This window comes from Corvus hawaiiensis, chromosome 2 (genome assembly GCF_020740725.1).
Source record: "Corvus hawaiiensis isolate bCorHaw1 chromosome 2, bCorHaw1.pri.cur, whole genome shotgun sequence".
NCBI classification, from domain to species: Eukaryota; Metazoa; Chordata; class Aves; order Passeriformes; family Corvidae; genus Corvus; species Corvus hawaiiensis.
The window spans coordinates 81,043,979-81,056,937 of record NC_063214.1 but is presented as its reverse complement, the minus strand read 5'-3'; the positions used below and the strand labels follow the sequence as shown (position 1 = coordinate 81,056,937).

General features: G+C 40.0%; 1 protein-coding gene across 1 annotated transcript in view; it reads right to left on the bottom strand.

Annotated features, from left to right (window-relative positions):
- Positions 1–720: 720 nt before the first annotated feature.
- Positions 721–12,959, bottom strand: part of GPC6 (glypican 6) — a 752,623-nt gene continuing 740,384 nt past the window's right edge. The window contains exons 9-10 of the mRNA XM_048293560.1: positions 5,433–5,608; positions 721–4,998 (exon numbers count right to left, since the gene is read on the bottom strand). Of these exons, the coding sequence (XP_048149517.1) occupies positions 4,796–4,998; positions 5,433–5,608 (379 nt within the window). The 3' untranslated portion in view covers positions 721–4,795. The remainder of the gene's footprint in view (positions 4,999–5,432; positions 5,609–12,959) is intronic.

The following is a 12,959-nucleotide window of genomic DNA, read 5'->3' as shown; positions in this document are numbered from 1 at the left end:
AAAAAGGGTCATAATTACACATGTTAATATGATCCTCACAGTCCAAGTAGTTGTAATGAAAACATTGCCATGTTTAATGCATCACCTGCCCTATTTTTCTTGAAACTAGGCATTATTGAGTCTGTTATGTTTTGACAACATAATCTCAGTACTGACACTAAGACTTAGCCTTTGACTGCTGAATTTCCCTTTAAAATTACAGCTTTTTTCAATTTTATGTAACATTCCACTGTTGTTAACTCTATCCATTCTCCTCTAGCAGGTTTGAACATTTGTGGGTTAATATATTAAACATAGTTTTGTGGTCTTTGAAATGTGGGTTTCTTGTAAATATCCATAATGCAATCTATAGAAACCTGCATAACAATTCTAGAATTTTCTGTATTCAGTTTTAATGGGTTATCTTTGGAAGCAAATTAAAAACAAAAAACACAACTTGCATCAGTGCTGTAATTTATTTTTTATGTTGAAGTAATAAAAGTTTCAGTGAATATGTATAGTTACATTTGATAATGATTCAGAGTCAGTTAGTAAACTGAAGGCAACTGCTGCCTGCTGAGACACTGCACATAGAGTCCACCTCCCAAGAACAGCTCCAGCTCATAGAATCACAGAATCACAGAATGGGTCAGGCTGGAAGGAACCACAGTGGGTCATCTGGTCCAACCTCCCTTCACAAGCAGGGTCATCCTACAGCACATGGCACAGGATTGTGTCCGGACGGTTCTTGAATATCTCCAGTGAGGGAGACTCCACAACCTCTCTGAGCAATCTGTGCCAGTGCTCAGTCACATGCACAGTAAAGCCATTTTGCATGGAAGCGGCTCAAACTGGTTCACAAATCTGTGGGAATCATCCTTCCTAAAAATCCCACAGAACTGGGATGATTTGTGCATCTGAGACTCAGATTTTGGGAGCTTTCCACGGACAGAGGTCTGTGATGCCTCTTAGGAAACTGGGATAGATCAACCCTTACCAGAACACTGAGGCACAGGTTCCTTTCATCTTCCTCTTTTGCAGGAAATCTCTATCCGCTTTTTCAATTTTTTCCTGATTGTCTGTTTTTGAAATGTCTAAGTTTGGCCAGAGTCCAGGTAGTCTGCACTGCATTTATAGTACTGTGTACTTAGTCACCAGTAGAAAAATCTGCAGTACAGTGAACATGAAAAATTTGGGGATGATGCAAAAGCAATTCAGTTAATATTGAAAGAATAAACCTCATAGGGGTCTACAGCAATGGTTATGTAATTAATAGCATCTAATTTTTTATTAGTCTCCACTTTAAAAGAACATTACATGTTAAGAACTTCTAGACTGCGCAGCAGAAAGGGTTTACACAATCAAAGGACTTTTCCTTAGGACTTAGTGCCTTTTTCTTGAACAGGTAATTGTCTTCTTTATAATTTCTTTAATTTATCAGCTGCTAACAGAAGAGAAATATTTAAATTGTGGCACACCAAAAAATTACCTTAGAAGAAGAGCTATTGGATGCAAGAATGTGCAAATAGAATCAATGAAAATTATGTAGATTCTCACATTTATGAATATGAATGCTTTTTCTTTTCTCTCCTTCATTCCCAATTTCATTTTCTCTGTAGATTTAATAGCTCTCTTAATCTCAGAAAAATGCAATGTATGAAGAGTGCATTCAACCTTTAGGGACTATTGAAGAAATGTATGCACAGTACTTCATACAAAGGCATCTCTGTCTCCTGGCAAAATATCATCATGCATAGTAGGAAAATAAGAGGAGAAATAATAATGTGGAAGACATAAATTTCTGGCAGAACTCCCTCAAGGATTACATTTTGGCAAGGAGTAGGCTGGTTGTTTGAGCAGCTGTTTATAAGATCCAATCCAAGAACGGCAGGGCAAGCTCCTCCAGTGAGGAGCACCTTCAGTGAAGCCCTAGTTCTTAGGGAACCATCTTACTCCTTGTCCAAAAGTCCATGGAGGTCTGCAAATAGATGAGAGCACCCTGGGCACACATCTTGGCTGCACCAGCTGAAAACAGTCATCAGATCACCTACATGTGGGCCGAGGCTAACACAAAAACCTGATGAGCCCATCAGCTCTTTGACTAGCAGTGTGGAGCAAGTACAACAGAGGACTTGCATCAGAGGGCTTGGCCATTGGTGCCTGTCAATAAGCTTTTAGATCCAGACTAGTTGGATGGAAATAGAATCAGTTACCACCGAATAAACACAAAACCAGAGAAACCAAAATCAAACTTAACTTCTCCTGAAACAAAGTTGCTGAAGACGTAGAGAGGATGTGGAGATGGGTAAAAAGAGATGGATCAGGGGAGATTTTTAAAGGGTTCTCCTTGTAGAAAGCTGCATGTGCAAGTTCAGGAAAAAAAATTAAAAACAAAGACCTTCTGCTTGGTACCTGCTGTACCAGGGCAAAAGAAGTCTATGAGAATTGGCTTAAACCTCCTGGAGACCGTAAATGCTGAATCACAAGACTTGCTCCGTGGGGAACATTTGGAGAAGTGGGAAGCATTGCCATGTAAGACCCCTGTGATCTGTACACTTAGACAGTGACACACTAATCTGGGCCCAGAAGAATAGACCACCTGTCAGGGCCAGGCTGGATAGGGCCCTGAGCAACTTCATCTAGTGAATGGCATCCCTGCCCGTGGCATGGGGCTTGGAAATAGATGATCATTAAGGTTGCTTCCAACCCAGACTGTTTCACGATTCTAGAATTCTATGATGTTATCTTTCATTGTATTTCAATGTAAACGAATGGGGGAAACAAAGGAATGGAATACAAGTGGCTCAAAACTTACGCTTTCTGTTATTAGATATACTATATAAATAGATTGTAAATACTTTTTGGTAAAAGTGCTTAAGTATACTTTATTCTAACGTGCTGTGTGTTTTCTATTTTAATTTCATGCCTAAATCAATAGCTAATTATAATTTGACAAGAAAAAGCAATTGCAATGGATACGATCTACCTGCTCTGCTGTTAAATTGTACTGTGGTTGGCTGGCTTTACAGTGATACCACAATTTGTGTATATGATTTCCAGAGTCAACATAAGAATCAGGAAATAAATTTCTGGCAAATCATTTCAACACCACACAGAATTGCCCCAAAAATCCTTTGTCTGCGGTTGATAGAAGAAGGAAGATTTTGATGTCTAATTGTTGACACACATTTGTCCAGGATTTACACAGCATCCATCTTGGGTTTATGACCAGATGCAAATTAGGGAAACTCTATCCCAGACCATAACCATTTAGACAATGATTATTAAAGCAATGTATTCTTGAAGAATCTGAGAATACAATTACCATTGCAATTAACATCCATGTCCTTCTAGGCCTATCATACAAGCTCACATGCCCCTCCCCCCAACCTCCACCAAATACACACATATGAGAGAGGTTTTCTCCACCAACCTGCAAACTTGTTAAGAAATGGACAACTGGATATGTAAAAAATTCTGTTCTTTGATTTTCATGCTCAGCAGTCATTAAAGGGTTACTTTTCAGAGCAAAAAAGAGTTGGTTGACCAAACATTTTTTTTTTCTTATAAAGAAGTGTCAACCCTGAGCTTGTAATTAAGAAGTTAAAATCTGTGATTTATATATATTTATATATATAAAAATAGATGATCATACTAAGACTAAAAAAGTGAAAGAAATCTCCATGTCAGTACTATATATTTGTTTGATCTGAAATTTTGTAGAAGAAATCCTTGTGACACTGAAATTAACTGATAAGAAAGATGTAGTTAGGTGTGAAACACACTATTGATCCGGTTGCTGTCAGTCTATTAGAGAACTGCTGTCTTGGTAGGGTAATGGACATAGTAGCAGAAAGTTCTAATCGATGTCAGAACAGTAACAAAAGGAAAAAGATTACATCACAAGAGATTATTTTCTGTCTGAACCCGTGAGGGGTCAAGAGCATTGTTTAACATTACCATCATGGCTGGTAAGCTCGCGGTGGTGAGCTAAGTGGAAAATGGTGACAATTGTATAACATGGATAAATCCTAAAAGAAACTAGGTGAAACGGTGCTACTACTCATATTTTTACTGGGCATTAAGATTTAAGTCCTAAGCAACTGTAACATGACATTCTGAAGCTAGTGGAGCTACTACCATACTAAAAGATAAACTTATTTTTCAGCTTCTCTACCTTCATACCAATCTGATGTGGTTGGCAGATGGAGTGCAAGACATTCACTGCTGAGACATACACTTTTAGTGTTGGAGAGAAAAAATCCAGCCTTCCTCCCTATAACAGTGATCATTCTGATGACCTGAATCATCCTACAGAAGTTCCTAAAGGAAACCTGGCTGTCAGTGAAAAACGGTTGCATTTTTTGTGTTCCTTTCTTGTCTTTTTTTGTGTTTTGTTGATAGTCTGTTGAAATGCAGCAGCCTTGAGTCAGGCTTGATTCAGAAAGAAAACTTTCTTGGTTTCTTCCCCCCCTCTTTTTTCCTCACTGGGGAAAAACACGTACTGTAAGATCCTTTTTCCCTTTTGCAGCATAAAAGGAAATGAAGCTCAGAAAGTCTCCTGTAATAAAGGATTGAGAAAGAATTCTCTCAAGAGTGGATATCATCTTCAGAGATATCTGAAAAAAGCAGGAAGCAGTTCAGTCTGGCACCTGGTACTCTTTGGGAAAACGAAAATGGGAAGCAGGTTGCAGTACTGCTGTCTTGTAGAAAACTGCAAGTGTTTGTGGCATGGTCCATTGTCCAAGAGTATAAGAAAAGAAGAAAGTTGGCTGTTTCTGTAGCTAAAACACAGTTTGTCCGCCTAGATCCAGGATTATCTCCACTGTCTCTGCAGTACGAGACTGAGGAAGACGACGAGCAACGTCTGCAGTGACCAGCCAGGCTGTGTGGCTGAAGCCTCCACCTCCCTCCTGTCCGAGTCGACAGGCGGTGCTTCGGTGGTGACGAAATCAAACTCGGTGGGACAGATGTCGTCTGTGCAGCCGCTTCCGCTGCCCGAGCCGCTGGTTTCGTCACCTGGCACAAAGGAGTGAGGGAAACAATGTGAGTGCTATAGGTTACAGCTTTCATCCCTTTTCTCCCTTCCACGTGGCACCCCAGTGGGGATGAACACATTGGGAATGAGGAAGTGGTGGTCATGCTAAATTTCATTCAGTAAAGCTTCCAAATGAAAGCCGCTGTAACTTAATTAGATGATTAAATGCTCTTCTGAAAAAGGATCAGGCTGCTGGCATTATGGAAAGCCCTCAGTGTTTTGATGCATTAAACATGAAGATAAGGAAGAGAACCAAAAGAAACAATTATATAACTGGAATTTTATGGAACAGAAAAAGACTTTTTATGTTGTCAGCAGTGCAGAGCACAAAGACTACAGAAAGTCATTGCAACAGAGCCAATTCATAAATGTTTCCAAAGTTAGAGTTATGTAATGACAGTTAATGGTTTCTTACTTGTATCCTGGAAGTTGACATCATTCCCATTATATGCGTTCTTCAGTTTGTTAGTCATGACACGTAAGGCCATGATTTGTTGTCGAATGAAGGTGTCTGGCCTTGTGATGTCCACATCTACTTCTGGATTGTTGATCTGGTTGGTCAAGCCATCGTTCATAATCTCAGGCAAGTATCTATACAGCAGAATGAAAGATTAGTTTGAGATGCAGTAATTTCAGAAATAAAACACTGTACAGTAAATGATGTGCTAAAAAATTCAATGTGTAGTTCTTAAACAGATCCATTAAAACTGTTTAAAAAATATAGTTTTTAATTTTACTGACTCCAAAGGACCTGTTTAGTAGCTGAGCTGCATGGGGAGCAGAAAGGATTTAAGTTTCTCATCCTCCTAACTTTCCATATACGCCCCAGCAAGAGCAATGACTGTGTGAACTATGAAAAAGGTTCGCAAGCCAGCAGTAAGTCACCGCATATTCATATCCTCTGCTGACATGAATGGTTACACACTAAATTAAGCATCTAACCGTGCATTCTGCTGTTTTCATTTCTTTCTGCTTAAAAGATATGAAGTCCTTTGTTGTATATAGTATATTTGTTCTGAGACAGTTTAGAAGCCTATCTCGAGGCGTTATGGCTTTCCTAGTTTAAAAGAGCACTTAATTTTCTTCTCCAATTCTTCCTTGCATCTCTTTTTCAGACCACCATGAACAACATCTCCAGCTTATATGACATCCAGGCCTATAAAAAGCATTATAATTTTACCAAACTCCTGTATTCTCTTTGATTTGGTCCTTATTCCTTTAAACCAGGCTATGCTTGCATGTCTTGTGTACTTTGTGCATAACATTTAAGGTATGACATTTCCCATCCCTCCACAAATCTGAATCTTTTATTCAGGCTCTTACCTTATAATTTCTTGATTACTGCAGCATTCCTTTCTCTGACCTTGAGTAATGCAGTCTTAGGCTGCTCACAGGCAGCAAGTGTGCTTTTGCACATCTTTCCCCCACAAAAAAGCAGCCCATGCCTCCAATCATGCTACAGTAAAAATCTCCATTACCTTTTGTTAAAGATGCACACTTTGTTCCCTGCTGCTCTTTGTCCTCAGGAAGCTCACCTTATAGGCATTTGCAAAGCTACATTTTTCTGTGCTTCAAATCTCTGTTAAAAATTATCTGTGCATTTTACAGCTGCCAGGCTGAAAATGGGTCAACATTATTTCTCTGTGCTGGCATGGTATCCCGAGAAAATAGTGCATCACAGCTTCCCTGTTCTCTCTTGTCTGTCTTTACCTACTGTCTTTGTCTCATATTTAGGCTGCAAGGGATATGGGGCAGATCTACCCTTTGTTTACCTTCTTTATAAGGATATGATCTATTTTGTAATTAGTTTGCATACCAGGCTGTCCTACTGATGTTTGTGGGACTCCTCATGTGCATATGTGCTCAGACAATAAGTAATGACAGCACAGTCTAGCCTACTAATGATAAACTTTCATGATGCCTGGTACCAAATATAGTTTGAGAGTACTTCACGTCACTCTCACTCGTGTGTGCCCAATTTTCTATCACCACTGAAGTCTGGCATTGATGACAGCATTGTTCATAGTGGTCTGGAAAAAGAAATATATCTAAAAATAAATGTGAAAGTAAGGGAGAAGAAAGGGCTTTCTCTGTTGAAGCCATGGTGAAGGGAAAATAAGCTCTGCATTCCTTCTGGAGGTTCACAAGAGAACAGATGCTTTGGTGCGCCAGGGAAGGGCTTAGTCTCAGCGTAATGGGTCCTCACTTTGCAAGATGAGATTCATTTGCCAGCAGTGGCTTTTGAAGGCTTACATGAGAATAATCCTGGGGGCGTGTGAACATCTAAGAACCAACCATGGTTGCCAAAATACCCAGCCTCAAGCTACATGTCCTGTTGTTTCGCTAGTACCATGATGAGAAATAACATTGCTGTGGAGATCCCATCCAGAATCCTGCGGTCAGATTTACTATGGTGAGAACACAGAGCTACCTCTCCCAGTATAGCAGACCACGGTGTTATGAATCACTAGAGACAGAACAGGAAATAATTCTGCAGAGCTGCCTAGAGGCAGTAGGATGGAGACCTTGGCAGGCAGAGATGCTCTGGACTGCAAAGGAACAGCATCTCCATCTGTCACACGTCTCTACAAATGAAAGGGCTGCTGTAGATAAATTACTCAGCCTAGTAGTAAATCAGCCATTTCAAGGTACAGTTGATTAAAAAAAGAAGGAGTGTAAGAATTGAACTACTGGCTCAGAGAGGATGACTGTCTTGCCCAGTATCCTGTCCATGACAATGGCCATAGCTGTTAGCAGCTAGAAGTGACCTGAAATTGCTAAACATTCATGTGGATTGCTTTCCTTTTTTATGAAGGATTAGCTGCTCTTTATTGCAAGCTGTCCATGAGAAGCTCTGAATGGCAGCTCACAGGCTTTCTTTGACTGATTTCTCTTTGATTTAATTTTGTCTTGTCATCAATAATAAAAGAAGAATGTACTGACTTAAAGCAATTAGAGAGTGCTCTGGCGTGCATTTCATGAAGGCTCATATTTTGCACTGTGACTAGTGTGCATCTGCTGTCCTTCTCAGGATCATCTAACTTTAAATGGGCCAGCCCATTCAGTTACAGAAAGTGATTTTGTCACACTATCACACACCCTGCTCTATTTGCCCAGGATCTGGTGATCCCCAAAGCATTCCTGGCATGTGTACCTCACTTAGGTGTGTAAGGGACACATACTTTATGTAGGTCACAAGAAATCCATGGCCTTACTACTGCCTAACAGTTAGTCAGATACTTAAATTCTCTTGCCATTTAGGACATAAGAGCAAAAGAATTAGAAAGGCTGAAAATTCATCTTTAGGTTTACACACATACCAAATCTTGTATGCTCAAATGCAAGCATCTGCATATAATCAGAGTCCCACTCTCACCAGATATAGTCACCACCAGATCCAGTCACCACCAGATCCAGTCACAGCTAGTCAGCAGTTTATTCATCAGTGGAGCAGGGACAGCTGTTAGAGTCCCATGTGCCTTTGGCCAAATGACTGATTCATTATATTTCACCTGCTGGGATTTACTTGCATAAACATAGACAGCTGGTGCCATTTGAATGCTCTTACTTATTCCTCCTCTTCTTGTCCCTAGCTCTGACAGGTGAGCTCTGAAAGCTCTTTCTGGATCATATCTGCAGGCTTGAGGGAGAGGTCCTGGACATTTGGGGCATCTACAGTTATAGTGTGTGTCTTTCTTTAGGCAGCTGAATTGAGTCTTGAATGCCACTTTAGCCACTAGGATGTAGGCCATTTGGTGTCATACTGCCACTCCAGTAGGGTTTGAATATCTGTAGGTCCAGGGTCTAATTTGCCAGTTCCAGGAAGGTGTCTTCGCTACTTAGACCATCTTACATAGCAGTAGGTAATGTGTTCAGGCAGTGGAAAACTGCCCCTTTGAGTAGACTGACAGGATATTGGGGCTCTTTTCAGGCACCATAACATTAGTGCTTTTCAAAATGCTCAAGTGGTTTTAGCCCAGGCTCTGGTCCAGAGGGGAGGCAGTGTCCTGTGTCATACTCATCCCAGAAGGCCCAGAGAGTCTCTAACGATACTACAACTGCATGGACCACACACTCCTTATTGTCTCACTCTGTATTTAAGTACCTGAATTTACATGTCTGAATGTGTAGCTGGATTCTACCCTCATTACTGAACCAGTTCACCTGCTTCTTTGGGGGCATGGGGGGGAGCAGTCAGAAAAGTCTATATTGAATGAAATATCTTTGAATAGTTTTCCTTTCTTTACAGCACTGATGCAGATATGGGAACACGCAGCCCAAGGTGTTTCATGAATGACAGCCTTGGAGAGGCAGCCTGACACATGTTCTGACAAAAGCATTTTGATGTGTGTGGGGTAGGGTTAAGTCACACTGAATAGGAAGCCATGTCTTGGGACTGTGATTTGACAGAAGATTTGTTGCTGGCTGGGCAAAGTTGTTGAACACAGCTGCTTTTGCTGCAGTTCCGAAAGTGGAGACACCCTTGTGAATTTTAAGCTTTGCTGCTGCTTCTTCTCTTGTTAATGATCTCTTTGTTGGCCTGGCCATTACAAGAAGTGTATGCCCATTATAAATGAAAAGAAGAGAAGTGCCAACCTGAATCAGTGTCTGTTCTTTGCATCCTCCTAGCAAAAAAGAAAAAAAAAAAAAAAGAAAAAAAGAAGCAAGCTTTCTTAGCCCTGAGTACAGAGAAGCTGAACAATACTGTTTGTTTTCTTCTGTTTGCTCCTTGCTCAGCTATGTCAGGATTTTAGTGTAATTTATGTTGTTTTCTAAAATATTAATGCTTTCTGTTCCTCTTAGCCTTTCCACAGTTCTTGCTTGCCTCAGCAGACACAGCAAAGATGTCTTTTGGCACATCATAGCCAAGTACCACAAAGCCTATTTAAAACCACTTCTCTTCTCCCCCCCCCGCCCCGCTTTTTTTTTTTTTTTAATAACTCATTAATGTTCCAGGGTGTCTGCTTCCTTTCCAAGTCTAAAAATGATTGATGAATCTTTCAGGTCATTTATATAAAGCCTGTAGAGTTGACACTCCCCTACACCAAAAAAAAAAAAAAAAAAAGGAATCTTCTGATTTTTAAAAGAATCTGTCTTAAAGGACAACATTCTTCATATTTTGCTGCCACAGCAGCTACTTACAGTACAACTGGGGCATGCCACCTAGTCAGTACTGGAGTTATTCCAGGGGCACAAAACTGTAGGCAGCAAAGTACAAAATACAGCACAGGGTTACTCAGGCTGGGCTGGGTTTAGACAGTCACATCTGGTCCAGAAGGATAAGTGCAATGGAAAATTGGCTTGTTTGGCTAACTAGTTCACCTCATGTGATTCTGTTTGCTCAGGAGGTAATCCCCATAGGATATTTTCAGTTTGGTTTTTCTTCCTGCATCTTGGAGAAAAGCTTCAGGAGACACAAGGAGAGGGAGAAAATGGCTCATTTGCCAATTTGTTGGAAGGTGTAAAAATAAACTAGAGCCATCAAGAATAGGCAGTTTTCACAGTTACTGAGAAGTGGTTTATTCATGCTTTCACTAGTGGTGCTGAATGGTTATCTGTGCCTGCCTCCAGCTAGAGGACATTCAGCTCACTGTCACTGCAAGCTTTGCTGGACAGCAGTTAGCAACTTTCTCAGGGCAAGCACTGATCTGGTGAGTCTTTCTTCCCACCTGAATTTCACCAGGAATTAAAAGCTCTGCCACAGAAGTAGACACGCCCATATGTATGGCAGGAGAAGAAGAGAATGTCAGGACAGCTGAGAATCTATTCTGTGTTTGTTTTGGTGACATACCTTGTAGTTTTGAGCTACATATTGAAAATTATAATCTTCATTTTTCCTTTTCTTCCTTACTTTTCTCTATGTTTTTCTGTTTATTTCTCTGTCTATATATAATTCCTTTTCTTCTTTTCTTTATAGGAGTGATAGGTTCATTGTGGAATGTAGGTCTCATCCATTCCATAGATTACAGCTGTTCAGAGCTGAGACATTAGTAAGTCTATAGCCCTGGTGAGCATGAGAACCAGGATGATAGTGCATGAGCACAAACTCTCAGATGCTTTGGTTGAAACGAGCTGGCTGAGTTGGTTGGAGCAATTCAAGGTTTGTCTCCTGAACATCAGATGGCTCCAGATTTGGTTGCTCTTCTCACTTCAGCAGAAGTCATATATTCAAGGACTAATACCTTGGACTTGGTTTAAGTCCTAAAGCCTGATTTCCATCATGCTTGGGAAAATTTCTTCATTTCTGGAGAATATCTATTAGTGAAGATGTTATCAGCTGTTGTTAAGAATTTAACTGCATGTAGAGAGGCAGGAAAATTTTCAAAGTTTGATCTTAATGTTTTTTAGATCCTAAATAGGTTTTGGAAATCTGTCTCTGTACATCTGGCAGAAGACGTTAATTCTTAAAACATAAAATTATGTCCATGTTCTTTTGTGAATACAAATATGATGGAGAAATCCTGCTGGGCATCTCTCTAAAAGGCACTTTGTCTTTAGTAGCTATTATCATTATTTTTAATATGGATTTTTCAAAAAAAGAGATTCATCCATCTAAAAAATATTTTCCCATTTCCACAGCCCTTGGTTTCTATGTGATGTGACCTGATTAAAACCGTTCCTTGCACAGGATCAGCAACGAGCCAAGTGCACCCTTCCAGAACGCCAAATGGATGACTCTGTTACCCCATGATTACTTGTGAATTGGTGACCTTCAGTTGGCGACCTGGTGTCACTGTAAATTAATCATGGCAGCAAAGTGATATTTAGGGAGTGTAATAACCACAAATGACCTTGGTGTAATGCCTCTCTCAGGAGAAAGCCAAGCTTTTATTCTCTGTAATCTCATGTTTGTAACTTTTCCCCCAGTAAAAGCAGCATCGAAAGGCGATGTGTAAAGTGAAACATAAGGCATAATATCTATCTGGAAGTTCAAAGTTTCTAGTTCTTTATTCCAAAACAGGTTTTGATAAAACCCCCAGAAATAATTTCCTTTCCCAGTGGTAGCCAGCACCATGTTGTCTTTTTACTTACAGTATTAATGTCTATGAAAACAGGAGGTGGCTAAATATCCTTTTTTTTCTATCACAGGCTTTTGTCATATTCTTTGGAATTCAAAATGCAGCTCCTCATATAGCATAGGGGTGCTTATGACAGCTGACACAGTGAACACAGATATATATATATATATATATATGTGTGTATATATATATATATACACACACATATGAATACTGGCCAGATTTTGCTATGCTTGTTCTTGTGAGCCACTATTTGATATCAGATACTAATCAATCTGACCAAGAAAACCTTTATTTTTTTTATGCTGCAGTAAATGTCTTTGTCCACCAGCCAAGAGGTGATTTTGCATTTAAAGCTAGTTATTTTCAATATTTTTTTTAATACTATTTCATATACAAGCCACGGCATTCTGTAGTGTTTCTCTGACTTATTGCTATTGCCTCCACTTGATGCATTTATTGAATTCTGTTACTAAGACTATGACTATTTCCTTTGTGAATGGATATTAAACAGAAACTGGGCAGAGAAGCAGTGGCTGGACCTGCTGAAATCATATCTTCAGGTGATATTTTGAAGCTGTCACTCTACATCCAGTGAACCGTCTGTGTTCAATTATCAAGGACATTATTAACAGAGGACAGGTCTTCTCTCTCCAGAACATTAATCTTAGAAGGCATCACGGAAATAACCAGGCTTCTCATAAGATAAATACAGCAAAAGAAGGGTGAAAAACTGTATGCATAAAATGTACCTCCCTAACTCCCAACAAATGTGGAAGCTGTGCCAAACCCTTCAGTGCAGGAGCAGAAGAGAGCTGCCAAGTATTTGCCAGATGTGGTACACACACTAGAGTTGGCCATGGAAACCAGGAGGAATAGATGGATATTAAGGGATTTGACTGCTTTTTTGTAGAACGAGTAGC